Source organism: Puma concolor, chromosome C1 (assembly GCF_028749965.1).
Source record: "Puma concolor isolate L17-30 chromosome C1, mPumCon1.1.hap2, whole genome shotgun sequence".
In the NCBI taxonomy this organism is placed as follows: Eukaryota; Metazoa; Chordata; class Mammalia; order Carnivora; family Felidae; genus Puma; species Puma concolor.
Window position 1 is genome coordinate 145,389,791 of NC_141674.1, and position 24,257 is coordinate 145,414,047.

At 35.0% G+C, this 24,257-nt stretch overlaps 1 protein-coding gene across 5 annotated transcripts in view; it reads left to right on the top strand.

Annotated features, from left to right (window-relative positions):
- GALNT13 (polypeptide N-acetylgalactosaminyltransferase 13) overlaps positions 1-24,257 on the top strand; it is a 554,292-nt gene that overhangs the window by 324,961 nt on the left and 205,074 nt on the right. For all 5 annotated transcript variants that reach the window (XM_086718628.1, XM_086718629.1, XM_086718632.1 and 2 more), the window contains exons 5-8: positions 4,822-4,988; positions 5,588-5,795; positions 8,885-9,055; positions 22,322-22,439. In XM_086718628.1, the coding sequence (XP_086574754.1) occupies positions 4,822-4,988; positions 5,588-5,795; positions 8,885-9,055; positions 22,322-22,439 (664 nt within the window). The remainder of the gene's footprint in view (positions 1-4,821; positions 4,989-5,587; positions 5,796-8,884; positions 9,056-22,321; positions 22,440-24,257) is intronic.

Genomic DNA, 24,257 nt, shown 5'->3' on the forward strand with positions numbered 1-24,257 from the left:
ATAAAAGCAGTGAGTTGAAAACTCTGACAGCTTAGATATGTAAAGGCATTAGAAAAGAAGGAAACTAAAACTAAACAACCTTTAAGTACCTTTTCTTGGCTAAACAAAAAAATATCGGGGGGCACCCTGGGTGGCTGTTGGTTGAGTGTTCGACTTTGACTCAGGTCATGATCTCATGTTCTTGTGTTCGAGCCCTGTATCAAGCTCACTGCTGTCAGCGCAGAGCCTGCTTCGGATCCTTTGTCTCCCTTCCTGTCCCGCTCAAGCCTCTCTCTCAAAAATAAATAAACATTGGGGCGCCTGGGTGGCGCAGTCGGTTAAGCGTCCGACTTCAGCCAGGTCACGATCTCGCGGTCCGTGAGTTCGAGCCCCGCGTCAGGCTCTGGGCTGATGGCTCGGAGCCTGGAGCCTGTTTCCGATTCTGTGTCTCCTTCTCTCTCTGCCCCTCCCCCGTTCATGCTCTGTCTCTCTCTGTCCCAAAAATAAATAAAAACGTTGGAAAAAAAAAATTAAAAAAAATAAATAAATAAATAAATAAACATTAAAAAAAATTATTGTATTTACCTGTTCTAAGATGTACCTTTTTAGTTTTGTATGTCTGAAATCAGGATGAGTTTTACAGTCAACAGTTAGTTACATTCATTGCCTACCAGGTGGCAGTTGTTATATAAGCAGTTGTATTTCTTAAGCTTGTATAAACTTAAGCTTATAAAGTGGTCATGGCTATTCACATAGGCGTACCTCATCCAAGCTACATACATTGTTTGTACTACAGGTGCAGAGGTTAACTGTCATTCAACATATCTTGAGAAAAGTTACAATCTGATTCAATATTGGGAAAAAAAATGTGGGCAAAGAAAGGCAAGGGAACAGTGGCAAGTATGAAATTTCATACCAAAATATTTATTGTTGGAGTAACGACCACAACACTGTATTTTCTTGTTAATCAACAGCTGACTGATTTATATAGCCTTGCTTCTTTAGTATGTCAGCCAGGAAACAGCAGGGACAATATCACCAGGATCTCATTAGAAATGCAGAATCTTGGGCCCATCCCAGAACTACCGAATCAGAATTTGCATTTTATCAAGATACCCACCTAATTGCTTTGCACCTTAAAATTTGAAAAGCACAACTTTATAGTGCCAAGAAAGAGAGTCACAAGATGAAGCTGTTTTATATTTTGTTACTGAGATATGTGCTAAATATATGCCTCTCATATGTTAAGCAATGTAACCTCAAGCTGGAGACCGTTGGACTAGATGAAAGAAACTTCAAAGCCACAAAAAGCTGGTGTGACTGATTCATAAGCAAGCATGACAATATTGATAGAAATCTATGTCCAAATAAGTTTAAAGTCTTGTTCTGTAAGCTCTATTTTAGGTTTGAAATAGATTCTAATGATAAAAAAGCATATGCTATGGTTTATTTGATAACTTGCTTTTCTTTCCTAGGGATACACAAAATGATAGTGTATCTTACTATAGGTGAAACAGTAGATGTGATGAAGTACAGGCAATGGTAAAGGTACAGTGTAGAAACCATGGAAATAATGACTCCCGTTCATAAGCACCTATGCATTTGAGATAACAGGATAACTGATATTGAAAATGATTAATTTGTATAGCTTAAGAATTATTCTTATTATTCTAGAAATTGTTTTATTATCACACAAAACTTCCTTTGCTTAGTTGTTTAAATAGGAAGGAGAGGAAGAATTAATAAAAATATTAGACATTTTATTTTTATGCTACGTTAAATAATGATACAGTGGAAATTTTCTCTAAGTAAACATAATAGTTGCATTAATAGTAAATTAGTTCATCATAACTTTGTCACATATATTGAATATAAAATTAACATTTGTGACTAGATTTTTTAACCACAAAAACAAAGCATGATAGAAATAGTTTAAGAAGCTGGATTTGAATATATGCTTTTCATTTTAAAAGATTTATCTAGGGGCGCCTGGGTGGCGCAGTAGGTTAAGCGGCCGACTTCAGCCAGGTCACGATCTTGCGCTCCATGAGTTTGAGCCCCACGTCAGGCTCTGGGCTGATGGCTCAGAGCCTGGAGCCTGTTTCCGATTCTGTGTCTCCCTCTCTCTCTGCCCCTCCCCTGTTCATGCTCTGTCTCTCTCTGTCCCAAAAATAAATAAAAAACGTTGAAAAAAAATTTAAAAAAAAATAAAAATAAAATAAAAGATTTATCTATGCGCCTGGATGACTCAGTCGGTTGTGTCCAACTTCAGCTCAGGTCATGATCTCATGGTTTGTGAGATCAAACCCCACATCGGGCTCTGTGCTGACAGCTCAGAGCCTGGAGCTGCTTCGGATTCTGTCTCCCTCTCTGTCTGCCCCTCCCCCACTCACACTATGTCTCTCTTTCTGAAAAATAAATAAACAAAAAAAATTTAAGGGGCACCTGGGTGGCTTAGTCGGTTAGACGTCTGACTTTGGCTTGGGTCATGATCTCACGGTTTGTGGTTTCAGGCCCTGCGTCAAGCTTGTGCTGACAGCTTGGAGCCTGCTTGAGATTCTGTGTCTCATTCTCTCTCTGCCCATCCCCTGCTCATGCTCTGTCTCTTTCTGTCTCAAAAATAAATAAGTATTAAAAAAATTAAAAAAAATTTTTAGATTTATCTAAATGTCTCATCCATTCTTTCTTTGTTGGCATTTAGAGTGCAAAACATACAACATATATACTTATATAACATAAAAAAAAAAGTTAACTTAAGAGAAATCACTGTTTTTCCAATGATAGCCCTTACAGATAAACACTTTTCCTTGTGTTAGACCAATAATTGTTGGCTGTTGGACTGCTTTCAGCCTGATTTTCTAGTTATTTTTTATTGATGATGATGATGATGATGATGATGATGATGGTCTTTACCATACTTTTTGCTTAGCATGCTATTTCGTTGAGGCAGAAAAATGGAGGTTTGAGGAAAATCGTGGAGAAAACATTTCTGATTTACCAAGATGGCTTTCTGAATTCATTTAGCGATAGGCTTCCTGGATGCCCAAGTCAAATGCTGATGAGACATATAGAAACCATTTCCCTATTGCCACCAGAATGGGAAAAGGAGACTGCAGATCAAAGTACTTTTTCCCATTATATTTTGATTTTCCTCAATACACAATATATTCTATAGTATGGATGATAATTTATTTCCAAATAAATATATGCAGAAAAATGTCATAGTTCAGGTATAGTACCTTCTTACCTGACTACATTGCAGAAGGCTTCACCGCGTAGATGATATTTTAGACCATTTTAAAAGATGATTAAAGTCTCAATAGGCATACAATCAGTATGTCTTTAATTATATGCCTTACCTCCCCCATTTTATTGAATTTTTTTCATTCACCTGTGAAGGAGACTAATTTTAACAATGCTTATTTTGTGTCATATATTAGATCATTCAGGAGTGGCAGGAAGTATTGAGTTCATTTTATTTTATGGGATGATTTTAACTCTAGCTCCTTAGAATATTTTACATGAAACAATCACCTAAGGTGAATAAGCTTCCATTCCTATTTCATATACCAAATGGCATTTTTTAATGACTTTTGTAATTTTATAATATTATAATTACAATGACTTAAATATCTGAATGTTGACAACTTGATGGGGTAAGGACCATCTACATGTTGAACTTGGGATGATCACTAGAGCACCACACATACCATTTATCCATGTGTATCTTTTTAAGTTTATTTATTTTGAGAGAGAGAGAGAGAGAGAGAGAGAGAGAGAGAGAGAGAGAGAGAGAGTGACAGGCACTGACAGCACAGAGCCTGATGCAGGGCTTGAACTCAGAAACTGTGACCTGAGCCAAAATCAAGAATCGGACGCTTAACCAACTGAGCCACTCAGATGCCCCTTTTAAACCTTTGTTAAGTTTATTTATTTATTTATTTTGAGAGAGAGAGAGGGAGAGTGCAAATGTATCTTTTAGATTGCTCAAATACTTAAATCTGGGCTTCTTTGGATTTCTAAGAAAAATTAAAAGTTTTTCTCAAAACATCAAGTTCTAAAAGTAATGACAATTATGGCCAGTCTGTGTGACTGGCAGCATCTGAATCACTAGGAAGTTTTTTTTAAAGACAAATGCAGAATCTCAGGCTGCACCCCAGACTAACTGAAGCTGAATCTGCATTTTAACAAATCTCTAGGTGATTCCTATGCACATCACACTTTGGGAAGTGCTGGTAGCCTATTCCCTTTCCTCATCTCCAGTGTTGATTATAGAGTACTAATTGGGAATCTGCAAAGTAAATCTAGCCCCTAAACCTTTCCTTCAAATCAGACATGGTTTATAGCATTCTCAAACTGAATGGAAAACACATACGCCTCGATTTTAGAACAGAAAAATAATCTCAGTTTTACATGCTTTAAAACCCTGGAAACATATATCTGTTCATGTTCTTATGACTTTTTGAGCTATATGACAATCTTTTTTCTAAACAAGGAATAAAATTATATCCAGTCAATGAATTCATATGTCCCTGTTGTACCCTAGACTTCTATTGAGAGTCTCAGAATGTTATTTTAGCTTTCTTAGCCTTGTGGAAATCATGTTGCTTTGTTCCCTACAGGAATTAAGATAAAATATTAGTAACCATGCATATTTAATTTTCAAAATGCCAAGTAATTACTCAAAGCATTTTAAAAAGGAAAATTATCTTAGATAATCATGAAATGTTTCCTTAGTAAGGGGCTATCAAGTCTAAAGTTGTGTTATCATGGATATTCTTTATTACAATGATCAGAATGAAAAATGAATTTATTAACATGTCTCTCTTCTTTCTTTTCCAGATGCAAGACAAAGGTCTACCCTGATGAACTTCCAAACACAAGCGTAGTCATTGTGTTTCACAATGAAGCTTGGAGCACTCTCCTTAGAACTGTTTACAGTGTGATAAATCGTTCCCCACGCTATCTGCTCTCTGAGGTCATCTTGGTAGATGATGCCAGTGAAAGAGGTATAATTATTTTTCCTTCTTAATAGAAAACTTTATTATGGTCAAAAAGATAGCTTGGCAATGATCTGTATTTTCCTTGTAATTACATGAGTCCTGAAATCACCTGTCAAATTTTCATCACTGTACCTGGAACTCCAGGAATATGAAACTAATTCTTTCAGTTTCTCCCATGATTCCATTTGGTCCATACTAATCTAAGAAATCAGCCAAAATAATTTTCAAAGGTGTTTATTTTTTTCACAACTCAAACAATCAAATGATTGAGCCTTAGTATGACTTTTTGGACATCTATCGTGTTTTGTTTTGTTTTGTTTTAAGTGCAGGTAAAAGTGAAATAACTTATAATTAAGAAGTCTCTGTTTGTCAATGTGGCCCAATTTCTAAATTAGAGTCTGATATATTAAGGTCCTATAATGTCCTTATCTTTGCCAGATTTACTGATAAAAATCTCTACATATCTATTTCACCTAATGCAAAAAAAAACATGTTGATAGAAGTCTGCTACCATTTCTGTTTGCTGAATTCCATCTGGGTAGTAGTATTTCTGCTATGTCTTAAAATAGTTTCAAAACTTTATCAATTCTTATTGCACATTCCAGATTTTCTCAAGTTGACATTAGAGAATTATGTGAAAAACTTAGAGGTGCCAGTAAAAATTATTAGAATGGAAGAACGCTCTGGGCTAATACGTGCCCGCCTTCGAGGAGCAGCCGCTTCAAGAGGGCAGGTCATAACTTTTCTGGATGCACACTGTGAGTGCACGTTAGGATGGCTGGAGCCCTTGCTGGCGAGAATAAAAGAAGACAGGTAAGAATTCATGTGTTACATATGCCTGGGTTTTGACTCGGCCTGTTAGGACAGTTCCAGGTGCCAGTCAAAACTTCTCTGTAAATTGCTTTTTGAGATTCATTTTCTAGCTTTAATTTTTTTTTAACGTTTCTTTATTTTTGAGAGACAAAGAGAAACAGAGCATGAGCCAGGAAGGGGCAGAGAGAGAGGGAGACACAGAATCCAAAACAGGCTCCAGGCTCTGAGCTGTCAGCACAGAGCCTGGTGCAGGGCTCGAACCCACGAACCCTGAGATCAGGACCTGAGCCAAAGTCGGCACTCAACCAACTGAGGCACCCAGCTGTCCCTTCTAGTTTTTAAAGAGCACCCCTCCTCCACTGAATAAAGACCTTGGCTTATTCATGCTGAATATGAATATTTGATTAAGAAATAGTCAATAATCCAAACAGTAAAAAATGTGTTGAATATTCATTTTGTAAGGTGATGAAACTGAGTCCAATCTGAAATGGTGCCATATTTTATAAAATACATTTCAAAACACCTGATTTCATCCTCACAAGCACCCCATGAGGTAGGCAATGTAAATGTTCTTGTGTGTACCTAGTAATAGGGAAGGATGAAGAAGTGAAGGAGCTTGACCCAGTTAGTTATTGGAAGTGATGGGAACAACAGTTCAGTTCTTCCCATTCCTAGACCAGTCTTCTCTCTACTAGTTCACTGCCTTTATTCAATGTCTTATTCAAAACCACCTAGAGGATCTTAAAAATGAAGACACACACTCAACACATTCCTTTGGAATGAAATCATGATGCAAAAAATTATAAGAATTTTAATTATATAAACAATGTTGTCAATCTGTATACACAAATTGTAAAATCCGAAAAATTGAATAATACTTTATAGAAATTAAGAACCCTCATACTTACCTGCAATTCTTTCTGATGATGATGCGGTCAAGTACAAGCTTCTTTTGTGGATATTCATAAACATTGATGATAAATGATTATAATTCTTAAGCACCTAATGAAGTCACCTATGTCGAATGCTCTCTGATATAATAACAAAGCATCTTATGACACCTTGTTTGCGTAGTCATTTCACCTACAGTAGAAAGGTCTTCTTAGAGTTGAAGTTTTTAATTAAACATCCAAGACAGGGGCTGCTTAGTGTGAGCTAGTCCAGCTACATCAGGATTTGGTACTTGCCAGGAAGATAGATGGAGGTTGTTAGTAAAATGGGCCATAGCGGTTGAAGAAAGCAGTGGGAACCTTTTATTCAGCTGAGTGTTGTATACAGCTAGTAACATTTTCCAGTCTGTGTATTGTCCAATATGCACAGGAGGGTGAGACTGGCAAAGTAAAATGAACTTAGAGCATCTTAAATGCATTTCCTGGCAACTTTTCATACATTTTGCTGCTTTTTAAAACATGTGTTTCATATCCAGCTTACTGAATTTTTTATGCAATATTCAATATCATCAAGAATAGATCGTTTATTTTTTAATGTAACATGTTTAGATTGCACTTTCATATAGTGAACTCTAATGTTTGTCCATCTTATAAGTTCTAAAGTTGCCACAACTAGATAATAAAGTCCTATTCAAAGTGAGTAGATCTAATTTTGCCTCCCTAAAAATTAAGTCATTAAACTTAATGAAGAAAGGTATTGATTTTGTAGGGACCAGAGTTACTGAGAAATGTTTCCAAGGCTAGATAAATCCTATTGATTTCAGAGAACTCTAGGCTTTGGCTAATTGTGTGGAATAGAAGACGTAATTGAATAATGAACATTAGTGGGGCACCTGGATGGCTCAGTCAGTTAAATGTCCCACACTTGATTTCGGCTCAGGTCATGATCTCACAGTTCATGGGATCAAGCCCTGCATTGGGCTCTGTGCTGACAGTTTGGAGCCTGCTCAGGATTCTCTCCCTACCTTCTCTCTGCCTCTCCCTCACTCACATGCACACATGCACACTCTCTCTCAAAATAAATGAATAAATGTTAAAAAAAAAAAAAATAAAATGAATGTTAGTGATACTGGTGTTACAAAACCAGGATAAATAATGGACAACATTTATTTGCTTTCCACATTTATGGGCTATTCAAAAGCATGTTTGTATATTTACCACCTAGTAAATATGAAAAATAAGCTCTGGTTTCCAGAACTAGCTACCAGCAAAGCAAACTTGAGTAGACCTTAACATTTGCTGTAGAGATGACAGACTGATCCCATAATGCAACATATAAGCCAGGAGTAGAGGAAGACTGAGGAAAGCACAAAATGGATTAAAAGAGTATCTAATCTTCTCTCAAGGTGAAAGTCTCTTACCCTAAAAAGCCACCATCGAGAACACCAAATCTCCTGTCTCTTCCTCTTAACTTTAAGAAATGGGTCATGAGATAAAATGCCAGAAACTTAAGTTGCTTATCTTTCCCTATTTTAAAATACACAGATTGTTTACAGTAAATTCCAAGATCTAGAAAGGACACACTTAGAAATTGTCGAGTCCCTAATATCTTTCATAGGAAACATTTACTTACACTGATGTTCATGATTTTTACTGTTTCTGTTTGTTGATTTTTATTTGTTTTTTTTCCAGCAGGTATTTTCCCATGAAAAGAAGTTTAATTTTTTTCGTAAAACTATCTTTTTAAACTAACTTATCCCCTTTCAGATTCAAAATACCAGGTCTAATTTGCCATCATCCACTCTCTACTTCCTGAATGCTATTGTTTTTCAGTTGGCCCTAGCTAAAATGATGCATAATATCAAAGCAGCTCTACTAATCATGGTGTTGGTGGAGGTTTTATAAAAAATAGACCACGTTCATCCTGCTGAGTTAGTACTTTAGAATTCATTTGGAAATCAGCTTGAAGACCAATTAGTACATTTGATTAGATTATAAATGATAGAATGAAGTAGAGACTGTAAAGAGGATGTAGTGAAAGGAAACGATTCCACAGAGAGAAAGGATAAAATTAAAATAAAGTCATATTAAAGTCACAAGATGATTAAATTTCAACTAGTCAGCTATACTGAGTTTGAAAAAGCTAATGTAGTGTTTAAATTATTATTTATATGTAAACTGGTTTTGATTTTTCTGCAGGAAAACAGTTGTATGCCCCATCATTGATGTGATTAGTGATGATACCTTTGAATATATGGCTGGATCAGACATGACTTATGGGGGCTTTAACTGGAAACTGAATTTCCGTTGGTATCCTGTTCCCCAAAGAGAAATGGATAGGAGAAAAGGAGATAGAACATTACCTGTCAGGTACGTAGCTCATATCTTCCAAAGGATAGCATGTGTTTTCCTATAATTAAGGAGTATTATGAATTTGTGCTCATTTTTAAGTCTTTTAAAGGCATATACCTTTTATTCATATACACATTTACATTATCACCGCTTACATAATTATCTAAGAATCAATGACAGTATTTAAATTTAGTTTAAATTAACACAGGCAAATTTAACTATTGGCAGAAGTGCCAAATTTCTCTTGAGACTTTGTATATTCTTATGTTCAAAATATATTTACTGTGAATTTTCTATGTGATAGATATGTGCTAGCCTTGATGCTTCAGGTACATATATATCTTAGCTTATCTTCCTTATAGATACAAAAGAAAGATCCAGTTGGAAAATTTTAATATATTAATGATTATGAAATATTTATTGTTTGTACTAAATTAATTTAAAAAGCTACTTAACGTGAAGTATTTATTCATAAATGTGTTTGCTCTTAATACAAAATAAGAAATATCATATGCATCTTTAGTTGTTTAAATAAGCATTACTCACTTTATTAACACAAAATTACCACCTTCTTATTTTACTATATTATTGTGTACCTCTTATCTGCAACCAACAATTGATTTCCTAACAATATATTGTAGAGGGAGTTCACTGATTTAGCTCTTTAAAAACGAATTTGGGGGGCACCTGGGTGGCTCAGTCAGTTGAGTGTCTGACTTTGGCTCAGGTCATGATCTTACAGTTAGTGAGTTCAAGCCCTGTGTTGGGCTCTGAGCTAACAGCTCAGAGCTTGGAGCCTGATTTGGATTCTGTGTTTCCCTCTCTCTCTGCTCATCCCCCACTCACTCCATCACTCCATTTCTCTCTCTCTCTCTCTCTCTCTCTCTCAAAAATAAAATATTAAAAAGAAAAAAAATAATAAAAAATGAATTTGGAAAATCATGATTTAGTTTGAACAATAGAGAAAAGCCCCAAAACAATATGTATAAACCATTATCTAAACAAGAATGTCTCCTAACCTACTGAAGAAATGACTTATCCATTGGCAAGACTAATTATCTAATGAATTAAAACTAACTCTAAGAATTGGCTCATGGAAAAGAACAGCTCTGTTTATTACAGAAGAGTTAAATATTGTGCTTGCTAATCCTCTTGAGATATTACTACATGGAAGGGAAAAATAAAATGTGCCTCCAAACAACTGCATGAAGACATGAAGTTATTATGTCAATATTTAAAGTGTAACTTAGTGATCTTCAAGTCTTGCTGTAATCTCCACATTCACCAAGTCTTATGGATCCTTGCTCCTAACAGCTTGAGCAACAGCTTGAGTTGCTCATTTTACCGTTGTTTATTAGAAATCCTGTTTTCCCAGATCATGGTTTCATTTAGTGTTAGCTGATTTTTCAGCTTTAGATTCCATGTGAAAACTATCAAAATACTTGGCCAGTACACTCAAACATAATGTGTTTATTCATTAAAAAAATGAAGGTGAGGGGAACCTGGGTGGCTCAGTCGGTTGAGCATCCGACATCAGCACAGGTCATAATCTTGCAGTTCATGGATTTGAGCCCTATGTCGGGCTCTGTGCTGACAGCTCAGAGCCTGGAGACTGCTTCGGATTCTGTGTCTTCCTGTCTCTCTGCTCCTCCCCTGCTCACACTCTGTCTTTCTCTTAAAAATAAATAAACATTAAAAAATGTTTTAATGAATTTTAAAGAATATGTGAGTGTGCTCATTGTTTTAAGTGCCTTGGCAAAAGACATGCTTCATTTAACTTATTTTCTTACGAAGTCAAAAGGTAGATAACTAAGAGGTAGCCAACATTCATAGTAAGAAAATACTGATATCATTCACAAAGGTAAAGATCTACATAGAAATTGACCATTATTTTTCATCTTTCATTAATTAAAACAAAAAAGGAAACATCCAACTTGCAATGCTTTAACCACAATTTGTGTGCTTTTATTGTCGTAACATGGAGACCCAATCAAAATCTAAGAATATTTTATCTATTTGCCTCAGTAATGGCACAATATTTCACTTTCTAAAACGCTGAGGGAGCTGGAACAAGAGAAACAGAGAAACCTCAGTCTTTGCTGAAGTTTCCAAATTTTTATGGCAAAAGGTTAATTAATTCATGGGCTGTGTTGTAACAGCCTGCAGGTAATTTTCATCAGCATAGCTGTAATGTGAACTTTCTTTGTACTTGTAATCTATTACTTGAAGACGTGATCATTTTTCTCACATTCGTACAAACAGATAAATCATTCTAAGGTGTTGAAGACACATTTTTTTTTTCCTACTTGATTAACGGAATTCTGAATAGCTACAGTGATTAAAATGGGGTTGAAATTTTAGTTTTCTTAGCAGAATGCTTCATTTAAAATGTCAGCTATGACAGAACTTTCTAGTGACTATAATTGGCTAGTTAGTCATCATTTAGAAATACAATCATGCATCTGCATACATAGAGAACCAACTTGAACTTATGACTTAAGCTTAGTTGTACCACATTTAAAGTAAAGTTTATAATGGTTATATGTATTATTCTACTGTCACCTCTGGGCTTTGGTATTTTCATTTGGATATTAAGTGGAGTTTGCAAAATACTTGGTATTTGTGAAATTATGAGTACGGAATAATAGCACACATAATCTTGAACATTTAGTCTTCTTTAATCAGTAAGCTGTCCTTGACATTTCAGTAGTCCTATTATGTCACTTTTCAGTAATATCTCAATTATATGTGCAACAATAGGGTAATCAAATTGTTACACTAGAGGTCATAAACGGGGAGCTTATGTGTCAGACATGCTTTGTAGATGTGTTTTTTTGGCGTACATAGTTTTTTACATTAAAAAAAATACCAATGTTTTAAAAATGAGATGTTCGAAGTAAATATATGAATTTTTAGCTATTCTTGAAAAGTCAGAAGATCTTGCTACAATGGTCCTGTATTCTTACTTGGCACCATCCAGTGGAGTTAAGTAGAAGCTACCCTTTAGAAATGGCCTGAAAGGTTAGCCCAGTGCCCCACCTCTATTTTTTGTGTGTTCCTGACTCAGAGGCTGAGGATCAGTGTCCATTTGTCATCATTCTTATACTTAAGGAAATGTTTTGGTACCTGCGTCCCAGTCAAAAGTCCGAGAAATATGCTTATTGCAACTATAAATCTTTTAAATTTGTGACCTTGGGGTGCCTGGGGGGCTCAGTCAGTTAAGTGTTTGACTTTGGCTCAGGTCATGATCTCACCGTTCATGAGTTTGAGCCCTGCATCGGTCTCTCTGCTGAGTCCATTCCAAATCCTCTGTCCCCTTCTCTCTCTGCCCCTCCGCTGCTCATGCTCCCTCCCTCTCTCTAAATAAATAAATAAACCTAAAAAATAGATAAAAATAAATAAACAAATTTGTGACCTTGACTTCCAAGCTACTGCCTAAGAAACACCTGAGTTTGAAACTCACCAAACATGTTAGCCCGGTATGAATATGCATCTGCATTACCTGATGGAATAGGCAACCTGTAGCAAAAGTTATCTGGTAGTGCAGATAATCTCCCAAATGATTTCATTTGTTTGGGGGTGCATGCCTTTTTCCAGTACATGTAATTTTCGACTTGATATGCTTCAGGCTATTAAAATTAGTTAGGTTACATATGCAAATGCACATGCCGTCACACTGTTGAGCACTGTGCTAGGTTCTGTACATACAATGATGAATCTGGCTGATTCTGCTCTGATGTGGCCCACTGGCACTGGCCATGTGTATGCTAGACAAGAGAATGAGGCCAGCCTAAGTGGCCAGAGTGTTGATGCACAGGAGTTAGACTACGTCAACAGCTAGAATGCTATGTGCTTCTGGAAAAGAATCTGGCTTTAATCTTATTGATGGTTTTAGTCTCTTAATTTATGCCCTGTCGTAAATCCTCAATAAGTCCTCAATAAATAAATAATAAAGTTATAAAGATATTAGATTCTACTTTAATCTCTCATTGATTAAAATAGATTATTAATTTATTAAAAACCTACCAGTGAGGAATGCCTGAGTGGTTCAGTTAGTTAAGGGTCTGACTTTTTATTTCGGTTCAGGTCATTGTGAGTTGAAGCCCCGACTGGGCTCTGTGCTGACAGTGTGGAGCCTGCTTGAGATTCTCTCTCTCTTTCTCTCTGCCTCTCTCTCTCTCTCTCAAAAATAAATAAGTAAACATTAAAAAAAAACTACCAGTAATTTATCAAGTCTGTATAACTTTCTTTATCTTTTGTGTCTTGTCTTATGGACTCTTTTACATTTGTCCTTATTAATATTCTTAATAAGACTTCATCCTTACATGGAGTACCATGCTCAATATCTTTCTAAAGTAAAACAAAGAGTTTTAGATTTTCTTCTAATATTTGCTATCATAATAAATCAAACATAGATATAATGATGAGTTTTATTCATTACATATTTTACTTACTTGAATATCCCTTTTTATTAACATTTGTCTGATATTATAGCTTAATTTTTCTCTCAATTGGAATCAGGAGTTTATAAAGAAGATCAAATAAATTAAACATTATTAATAATTTCTCAGATTATAATTACTGTTCCTTTACTGTGAAAAACTCATAAGATGTTCACATATATTATTTCCTGTAACCTTCTAGAATGATATCATTGAAGAAGCATTGAAGCTGGCTTTGGAAGATCTGGGTTTTATTTAAAAGCTACTCCAATAAGGAAATTACCCATTCTTTTCAATAATAAAAGGAAAATTATTCTCCCTCTCTTGTTTAACTCATGATGTACTAAAATAATAAATGAGAAATATATTTGAAAGGAGTTATTTAAAATTTATTTCTGATAATATACATCACAAACATATGCATTGCTAAAGAAATGTGACAAGTATCTGGAAGTATAGAGAAGCAGAAGTATTTTGTTATATTTCCTTCTAGAGTGTTTCTTTTCAGATATGTTTCTCCACAATTTAAAAATTGATATATTATGGGGCTCAGTCAGGTGAGTGTCAGCCTTCAGCCAGGTCATCCCCTCACGGTCGTGGGTTCAAGCCTCGTGTTGGGCTAGCTGCTATCAGCATGGAGCCCATTTCAGATCCTCTGTCCATCTCTCTCTCAGCCCTTCCCCCACTCACATAGGCTCTCTGTCTCTCTGTGTCTCAAAATTAAATATTCAAAAATTGATATATTATTAGTATTTGCCCATGGCATTTTTTTTCCAAGTAAAAATTGGAGTGGCTGCTAGAATCTCAATTATTTACTTAGATTTTCCTTTATTTTTTGCAAAGGCAGTTGAGAGTTATTTTACACATTATTTTTTGCCAATTATGTTTTCTGATCTATAGTTTTTGCATATACTGTGGTCTTTTTAGAATTATGCAACCGAGGAAGATGAAATTCATTTTAATATTTTTGATATCTTTTGCCAGTTTGAATCCCCCCCAAAAAATTATCACTGACTCTAATTTATTGTTCTTCTAGTAAGTATAATTAAAAAACACTTATTTTATCCTATAAAATGTTATCCAAATATAAGACAATATTTCCTATTATTTAATAACAGCTAAGAATATATTCCTTAATTTTTATCTGTTAGATTTTCTCTATTTGATTTTCTCAGTGCAATGAAAATACATTTTTACTTTGGAGGAAAGAAACAGAGATAGATACTCGCAAATCCTGTGAGACACTTCTTTACAATAGGAGATATTAACACAAAACACAGGGAGGGGTCAAATTTATGTGAAGAACAAAGACTTTGATAGAAAAAGTTGAACTTTGGAATGTTCTAATTGTTCAACATTCCCATCTATTCGTGTTAAGTTATGATATGTGTTGGTTTTGAAAGAAAAAAAATCCACCTTAGGTGGAGTATGTGAATCTATATTCATTGGAGAAAATAGCGCATTTATATTATATTACCTCCTAATGGTTCAGAAGATAATTTACCACACTTCCCTTGTGGTCTGTTGAGATGAAATGAAAGAGCATTAATTGAAACATTTAAAACATCTTGCCCCATTGTTTATTTTGACCCGTCCTAAACATAAATGAAAGAAAAAGGAAAGATAAAAAAAATTACACCAATTATTGTAATTGGAAGCTTGGGGTTTTATCAGGTTGTGAAGATTATGAAAAAGGATTAAGAAAAAAGGGGGAAAAAAATAACTATTCCCTTCCTGGCATATAGGTCTTTAAGCACAAGTTAAAGTATTTGATTCCAATATTTGTTGGTAAATGGATCTTTGGCAGCAAAATGAGCCATTTGCCCATATCAAGCAGAATTTTCTTTTTTTATTCTTATCCTTTAAAAATAGCTTTGTTTGTGTTCCATAGGCTGTACAGGATGGAACATGCTTCCTTGTGCAGAGTCTAAACCAGCATGAGTGCTTAAATAGTCTCTTCTCTACCAAAAGCTGCATCTTCTTACCCAAATACATGTTCAAATGAGTACCTCAGCGTGCAATATTTCACTAAACCCCCTTTCATTTCTCTGTAAAAACCTTTAAATAAATTCAGCATCTGGTTATTCATCACTAATAAAATAATAGTTATGCTACTGCTTCCTTTCTATCTTTTCTGCTTTCTATTTTGGGGATAGTAGAATAAAGAATGAAGGAGGGAAACTCAGTTTCTAAACCTGCAAAATGGTTAACCAAATTATATTTTATGATTAAAAAAACTGAGATTATGTGACTATTTCAGCTATTTATGCTTCACATTTGTGTAAATAATAAAATATGTGTGTTTATCATTTCTCTTTATTATGGCATATAGTATATGAGAAATGTTATTAACACAGAGGTTCTCACTTACAGTCTAGATATTGTGTTATTTGATCATTGTGAATAACAGCCTGATGCTGAGCTATAGTCTCCCAAATCTTTAGACTTTTTCCCCCAGACACGTTATTTATTTGCCAAGTGAGATTAATAGAGTCCTAATATGTTAAAGGGAAAAATTAGTGAGAAGAAATGATGTTTCAATAACTTTGAAAGAAATTGCTTTGAACAGCAGTGCTAAAATTCACAGGACAACATTGTACATAATTTTGGAGCTGAAATCAGGAAAAGTGTGTTCCTAATTATCTATGCCAAATTATGTGATGTATATTGATAAACTGAGTGATTACTAATTGGTAAAGAGCAAGAGAGATATGTAGGGAGAAGGAGAGAGGAAAGGAAAGGAACATTATTTCCTTAACTGGACCACTACCTAACTGGGGACTCTCAAACAAGTCATTTATTTATTTATTTATTTTTCAACGTTTATTTATTTTTGGGACATAGAGAGACAGAGCATGAATGGGGGAGGGGCAGAGACACAGGGAGACACAGAATCGGAAACAGGCTCCAGGCTCTGAGCCATCAGCCCAGAGCCCGACGCGGGGCTCGAACTCACGGACCGCAAGATCGTGACCTGGCTGAAGTCGGACGCTTAACCGACTGCGCCACCCAGGCGCCCCTCAAACAAGTCATTTAAACACATTGCAACTAAATTTGGTTGACCAAATCTGTAGGGATTTTGAAGCTCTAAAATACTACAATTCTATTAAAAATTAATTAGACTTGGAAAATAATTCTTAAAGAGCTGATTATAATCTTGCCAAACAGATGTTTTCTCTTCCTTATTAAAATTAATATTTAAATATGTAGTTCTTGTTTTGTACTGGTACTATTCTAAGAGTGTAACATGCATTGATACATACATCCTCATTTTATAGATGATTAATTGGAGCCCAGAGTTTAAGTAGTTTACCGAAGATCACACTGTGGGGTTGAGTTTTGAGCTTAATCAGTCTAGATACATAATCCAAGCTCCTAAAAACTAAACTCAGTCCCCTCTCGAGTCTCCCGTGGTCTACCTGCTTCTCACACACATAGTTATCCTAGTGTGGAATACCGGATATATCATCTTATTGGTGGAAATGCAGGCATCACAGTTGAACATTGCTGAATGATCAAATGTATTGTCATAATTTCTTTAAATTTACCAACTTCTGGTGAAATACTTCTGTATTTTTCCATGTCAAATGCTTACTTTTTGGAGTCCTTTCCTATATTCTACATTGTTGCAAAACTTTGCATCTTTAATTCTAAAATACTACCAAACTCAAATCCCAAAACTTTTAGTAGATGTTACAATCCTGGAATTAGCATCTTTGTTACTCATCAGTTTAGCCGATGTGAAGAATGAATAATTTTTTTTAATTTCAAAGATAAAATTGCACATGATTTTAACTTACAAATAGATTGTATTATGGTCATGGGGGTACATGCTTATTTGTTTATTTCACTTATTTAACAAATATCTATTAATAGTCCAATAATATTAAACCAATATATTAGCTATATGTATAGAGGTGATAAAATGTATACAAAAGTAAATATAATACTCAAAAAGAAGTGACACAATACCTTGAGAAAGACAGGGCTATCGAAGGAGGCAGAAGTGGGAGATTATATCCAGACTGGAGAAGGAGGGCTGTACTGAGGGCAGGCTGCATGGAATAACAGCCTTCAGCATAAGAATAGAGCACATTTGGGGCGCCTGGGTGGCGCAGTCGGTTAAGCATCCTACTTCAGCCAGGTCACGATCTCGCGGTCCGTGAGTTCGAGCCCCGCATCAGGCTCTGGGCTGGTGGCTCAGAGCCTGGAGCCTGTTTCCGATTCTGTGTCTCCCTCTCTCTCTGCTCCTCCCCCGTTCATGCTCTGTCTCTCTCTGTCCCAAAAATAAATAAACGTTGAAAAAAAAAATTAAAAAAAAAAAAAAGAATAGAGCACATTTGAACATACAAGAGGAGTTTAAAAAGGAAAATCCTTTTTAAGTGACAAATGGTTGTGGACACACATACCAGGGTGGGAAAGTATGAAGCATTTATTATTAACAGCTTAACACTTGGAATACAGGGAAATAGTTAAAAGGAATGGAGATATCCTTTGGACGGCACCACATCACTGATGCCAGAATAGGAGCTGGGATTTATTTCTTAAAATAGGTATTTAAATATCTGGTTGACACTTTGAGAGGCGTTTTGATTTAGAGAAATTAATCTGGCTATGGTTTGTAGAATAAATTTTGGAAGCAACAGACTCTAGAAGCAAGAAGATAACAAAAGAGACATGAGAGGACTAAACTTGGACAGTGACCATGATAGCAGAGAACAGAGACAAGAGTCAAAAATACTTCTGGGGTGGGGGGTGGAAAGAAGTATTTGGGAAATGATTAAATGAGGCACAGAAAAGAAAGTCACTCGGTATTGAAATTCTGGAAGGAAATAGAAGACAATGAAGGAGAAGCAGATATGGAATGGGTAGCATATTCTCAGTGCTATTTTATACGCCCTGAGCAGAGTCAAAGGGGTTTTTTTAGAAAACATCTAGAAAGGAATTAGAAAACCACAATGCAGAAAGAAGAAACGAGAAAAGGAAACACAGATTAGGACTCTGCCTCACAAAGATGACAATAAGAGGCATAAAACAAATGACCTTATGCAGGTAAGGAATATAGGAAGAGGAAAGTTCCATTGAGAGACTCTTAGGGAGACTACATATTGGGACAAAAGAAGTCAATTATTAAGTGCACACATCTAGAAAACATTATTATGATTGTATATTTCACTCATGTCATAGATATGCAACTAAGAACTGGAGACAACCAGCAAGGAAAAGGAAGAGGAAGGGAAATCAATAAGATTCATAAAATAAATAGGAAAAACCTCTCTGGAAGAATGCTGTTGGAGTCAGAGATGAAAAGCCTTTCATTCAGGGAGGTTGCTGAATTATGTCCAAATGCTTCCAAAGGAAGACATTTTAAGGAAAGCCTATTCAAGTTCAGAATCAGCAGGACCCTTTTAGAAAGAGGTTGCTGTAGAGATGGGAACAGAATCCAGATTCTAGTTAGAAGGTCAAGAGGAATTGAGGGAGTATGTAGAAAGCATCCTTTCAATAAGGTTACCAGTAAAGGGAATAGATAATATATGTTCCCTCATTTCAGTGAGTAGCAGGATGGAGTGAAGGGCCATTTTGGTTTAGTATAGAACTTGATTGAACAGCATTGTAAGCTCAAGGGGACGATCTAGAAATCAAAGTCATAGAACATAAATGTAATAGTCAATGAACAAGTAGCTGAAAGTGTAGTCAGAAAAGAGCCAGCTGAGGGCAAAAGAGTAAACGTTAGCTCAAATGAGGAAAGGAGATACTCTTTCCTCTGAGGCAGGAGGAAGGAAAAGCCATGAGGAGATATATACACATACTGAGGTAGAGATTGGGGGAGTGTAGATTTCATGACTGAAGAAATTTTTTATTTATGCATTGCCTTAATCGTCAGTGCTTTGAGGAGAGTCTGAGACTTAGATAAGAGTCAGTTAAAAAAAATGAGACAGGTGAACAGATTAACACAGATGAAAGGATTGTTAGGTGTTGTAGACTAAGCAGAGAGTCAATAAGTTGGACTTGTGGTATAACTAGTTGACCTCATCTTATTACTCTTTCAGTGAGTCTCTGGTTCCTAGATGCAGAAGTGAATAATACAAGGGTAGATTTACCCAGACACTGATATTTACGAAAAGAGAATTGGGTCAGATAAGGGAAGGATAGAGAATTTAGGAGGCTAAGCTATTTTTTCACTGACATGGCAAAATCCTGGAGAGAGATTGAGAGGAGGAGAAGGGAACAATTCCTGAAGCGGGTCATTACGTGAGGCGATGGAGTAGCAGAGGAACCCTAAGCAGCATTATAGGATAAAAAGTGACTGTCACACGCTTGAAATAGGGGAGTTAAAAATAGAAAGCTGTGTTTAGCAAGGCAGATTTCAGAGTTCAACATCTTGGATCTGAAGTAGATTCAAATGATTTTGAAATCCAAAATGAGGGTGTGTATGGGACGTCGTAAGTGAAGGACACTCAAGACCTTTAAACGATTATCGATAACAGCAATGATGATGACAAAGATATACCACCTAACCTTACCAACGATTTGTTATGTGCTGGGAACTGTGCTAAGTGCTTTACTTCTACTAACTCAAATCATCTTCACCTACTGACTGTGTAGGTAATATTCACAGTCATTGGGCCGATTATTTTTCCACCCAAAATGGATTGAATTGATTAATGTTAGATGATATATAGATTTTTAATTTTCTAGGCACCCTAAACATTTAAAGTCCACACAGGCATATGTAAATAGTTCATTAGGGACAATACAGAGCGATTAACTTAGAACAGAACATGTTGCATAACACCATAGATATTATATAAGGCACAGTCTCTAGATTACTTGAGAGAGCTGACATTGCAAATACAAAAAAAAAAAATCTTTCTAGGAGCATCTGTCTTCAGAAAATACAGGATTTTTTTTTTAGTAATTGTGATTTTATGTTTTTATTTTTGTTACTTTTTAAGCATAAGTGAAATTTGAGTCATTCTTATGGTTAAATATAGAAATTATTTTAGTCATTTATTGTACATTTCTCATATATTTATAGGAACTATGACCAACTGTAAGATGAAATTCAATGCATGTATTTAAGCTAAATGCATTAGTACTTTATTAGTAAATAGATAAGTGGGTAGGCATTCTGAACTGATCATTAAAAATGCATCACTTAACATTCTTAAGCACTTGGTTGCATTATGATAAGATAATTGCAACGAGTTTTGTTCTTTTTTTCATTAAATAGACTATGTAGCACTATTACACCTTATATAGTAATTGCCATAGAGTTCCAAAACCCCAATCAGGTGAGGGTCATGGCTACTCCATAATTACCATCTGTTTAGCTCTGTTAGTGTTTCTCATTATATCTCAGAAGGTCAGTGATTCTGTTCATGATAGGAACACAGCAAGACCAGAAGTAATAAAATAGTTCTGAGACTAGGGATGCTGTGCTAGTCCAGCTGACGAACAGTTAATTGCTTGAGTATAAAACAGTGAGAGCACTGGGAGAAATAGAGAATTTTGCAATATGGTAGATATCCAAGTACAGTATTATTTGGTGGTTTTTCAATGAACTATACTGTTCAATTAGAGGACACGAGCATATCCTGTGACAGAAGAGGATATAATCTCCAGAAAAGGAAAACACTTGTTTTTTTTGTTTTGTTTTGTTTTGTTTTGTTTTTTAACAATCTCCATCAACTCGAATGTCCAAACCCCCTAGACCAGTGTTTCTCCTTTTTGCCAGCACATTAGAATCAGCACCGGACTTTACACACTATCAAAGGTCTGGCCCCACCCCAGGCCAATTAAATCTGAATCTGTGGAGTGTGAGTGATACCCATGCATGGAAACGTGTTTTTTAAAAGTGCTTCCAGTGCCTCTAATGTACTATGAAGGTTTAAAACTACTTTTCTACAATTAACATTAAAAAATAATCATCATCAGCGTAGATAGGTCCATTTGTGAAAAACTAGAATTTTCTTTTTTAGTTTGAATCATACTGGTTATATAGGAAGACTTGTGTAGTATTAGCCATTGACTTTAATTAATCTTTTAAAAGGAATAATTAATTAATCCTTTAAAAACTGAACATCTGACTCCTTAGTTTCAGTAGAGAAATTTCAAGTGTGAGAATCAAAAAGCATTTATTCCTAGGAAAAAGTTTTAAAATCTGTGCCAAATATTCTTCTAAGCCTCTAAATAACAAATGTGATTTATGTTTATCTAGGGTCATCTGATTAACTCTATCATTTTAATTGGGTAAAAAGAAGAATAAACAATTAGCTCTTGCATTAAAAAAATATGTAACTACCATTAGATACTTAATTGCCTATAAACATTTTATAGCGTTTGATATTTTTCATATGAAATAGGCTATAGATCTTTTCATAGAGAAACCATTTCCACAGGTTTCTAGTATTCATATTAAAATGATTTATAATTAGGCAACAAAAGATCACAACTTGTAGTTTCATGACCAGTTAATCTCTTTAAGGGTAGGGCTAAGAGCCCTAACTTCTTTTCACTATGTTTTTCAGAAGGAATATACATACCCGCCTCTTAAGTGGCTAGTGTTCCTTCCATTATTTGATCACCTATAAGAAAAACATAGACTAACCTAAATTTAGTTTTACAGAAAATGTGAACTAAAATGCTACTTAATAATTTTAAAACCTCTTACACTTTGGTTTTATGTTTCCAGTTTGAGGTTTTTGAGTACTAGTTTTTTTTGTTTTTGTTTTTGTTTTTTTTTAATTTAAAATGTCTCAGAACTATTTGCTACAGTCTCATGAAACTCCACACATTGTTTTCAAAAGATATTCTTTTCTTTTTGTTTTTTTTCAACTAGGACCCCTACTATGGCTGGTGGCCTATTTTCTATTGACAGAAACTACTTTGAAGAGATAGGAACTTACGATGCAGGAATGGATATCTGGGGTGGAGAGAATCTTGAAATGTCTTTTAGGGTAATTGCATTTTACTTTATTTTTTTTTTTACTCTGAACACACTATGCTGTAGCATGCACATATAGACCCAGTAATTTACTGTCAAATCTTTTTTTTGTGAAGTGATGCAAATTACTGATCAGTTGGTCATTTTAATACTTATTTTGAAGCTCTGCTAGTCTTTTTGCATGCAATATTTATTGTTAAATGGGAAATTGCAGCTATTTTTAAAGTTTTCGAAAATAATTCTTTTATTCATAGTATAAAGACTTCAGGGCTTTCAGGTTTTGAATAAAGAAGGGCTTTATTTTTTAAATAAAGCATTACCCTATAAAATCAGATTGTGTTTTTGAACTGAAACTTGGAAGTATTTATGTTACCTGAATTTACAAATGGTTCCTGTGGCTATTCTCAAATACCTTTAAGAATAACCTGTGGTCAAAAGAACTCTGGATAATTCTTCAAGTAGCATGTTGGATTTCACATTTATAGACATTATTATTTGATGAATCAGTTTGAATAATGCAAAATTACTTATTAAATGACTTCCAAACAGATGAAAATTAAGAACTAATCCTTTGTACGTATGATATTGGGAAGTGTATGAATAATTTTAAATTTCATTATATTAAATTTAAAACGGGCACATAAATGTGCCTTCATGCTAACAAATGATAAATGCTGGGATACTGTGATTTCTTCAAACCACGTATATTATTATTTTTAAATGAAATAAGTTAGTAACACTGTTTTTTTTCCTTTAATAGAATTTAACATGAAATATTCAAAACATTGTATTGATTTTGCCAAAATTGTGTAATGAAATTATTAGTATTTAGATATATTTATCTATGAAGTTCAAGAGTTATGACTTAATTTCTCATTTAGAAAATAAAGTTTGTTTTTCACTAACAAAATAGAACTATATTTCATGTTCTGTAAGAAAGGTCCATATCTGAGAATAAGAATTACTTTGAATTTATATAATATGGAATTTAGTGAATCTCAGATAATCTGGATCATTTTAGGAGCACAGAAATGGCCTTGTTATATATTTTTTGCCTATAAACCTTTCTTACAGCCAAATGTCTGAGAATACCATTAGTTAATGGATTGTTCTTGTTTCCATATTTGCTTATATACTTATAGTCAGATTAGAATTTGCTCTACAAGATTTCATACCATACTCAGGAATATATTCTTGACATCAGGCACATGATACACAACCTTTAGGGACATTTGGGGACCCAAGCTTCTTACCTGGTGTAGTTCTCAAAGTGGAGTCAGTAAGAGATGGTAGTTAATAAGAGAAGAACAAAAGAAAGAAAAGGAAGGAAGGAAGGAAGAAAAGAAAGAAGGAAAGGAAGGGAAGGAAGGAAGGAAGGAAAAAGGGAGCGTGGGTATGTAAAAACTGAAAAAAAGTTTTGTTCTTACCCTGAGATGTAGTGATGAGAGTATTTATTCATTCATTAACCAACGTTCCTTAGATGTTATGCTGGGATCACATAAGGAAAAAAAATCAGCATACCAATATTGCTATTATCTGTCATCATACTGCCCACCTTTTCCCCTAAGATTCTTATTCACATCTTTTCTCCTCACCCATTAAACTTGATTCTCTGCCAAGGAACTCCCCTTACTCTCATCACATAGTTCACCTACTGGATGGATACTCTTCATCTAACTAATTGAAAGATGCATTAGGGAGGAACTTGGTGGAGTATTATGAGAAACCAGGAGAACATGATCAGGAAATACAACAGAAATATAAAAGTTCCAAAAAGAGGGATTTGAGAATATGGTAGGCAAAGCAGATACTAGGAGGACAGAATGAATGC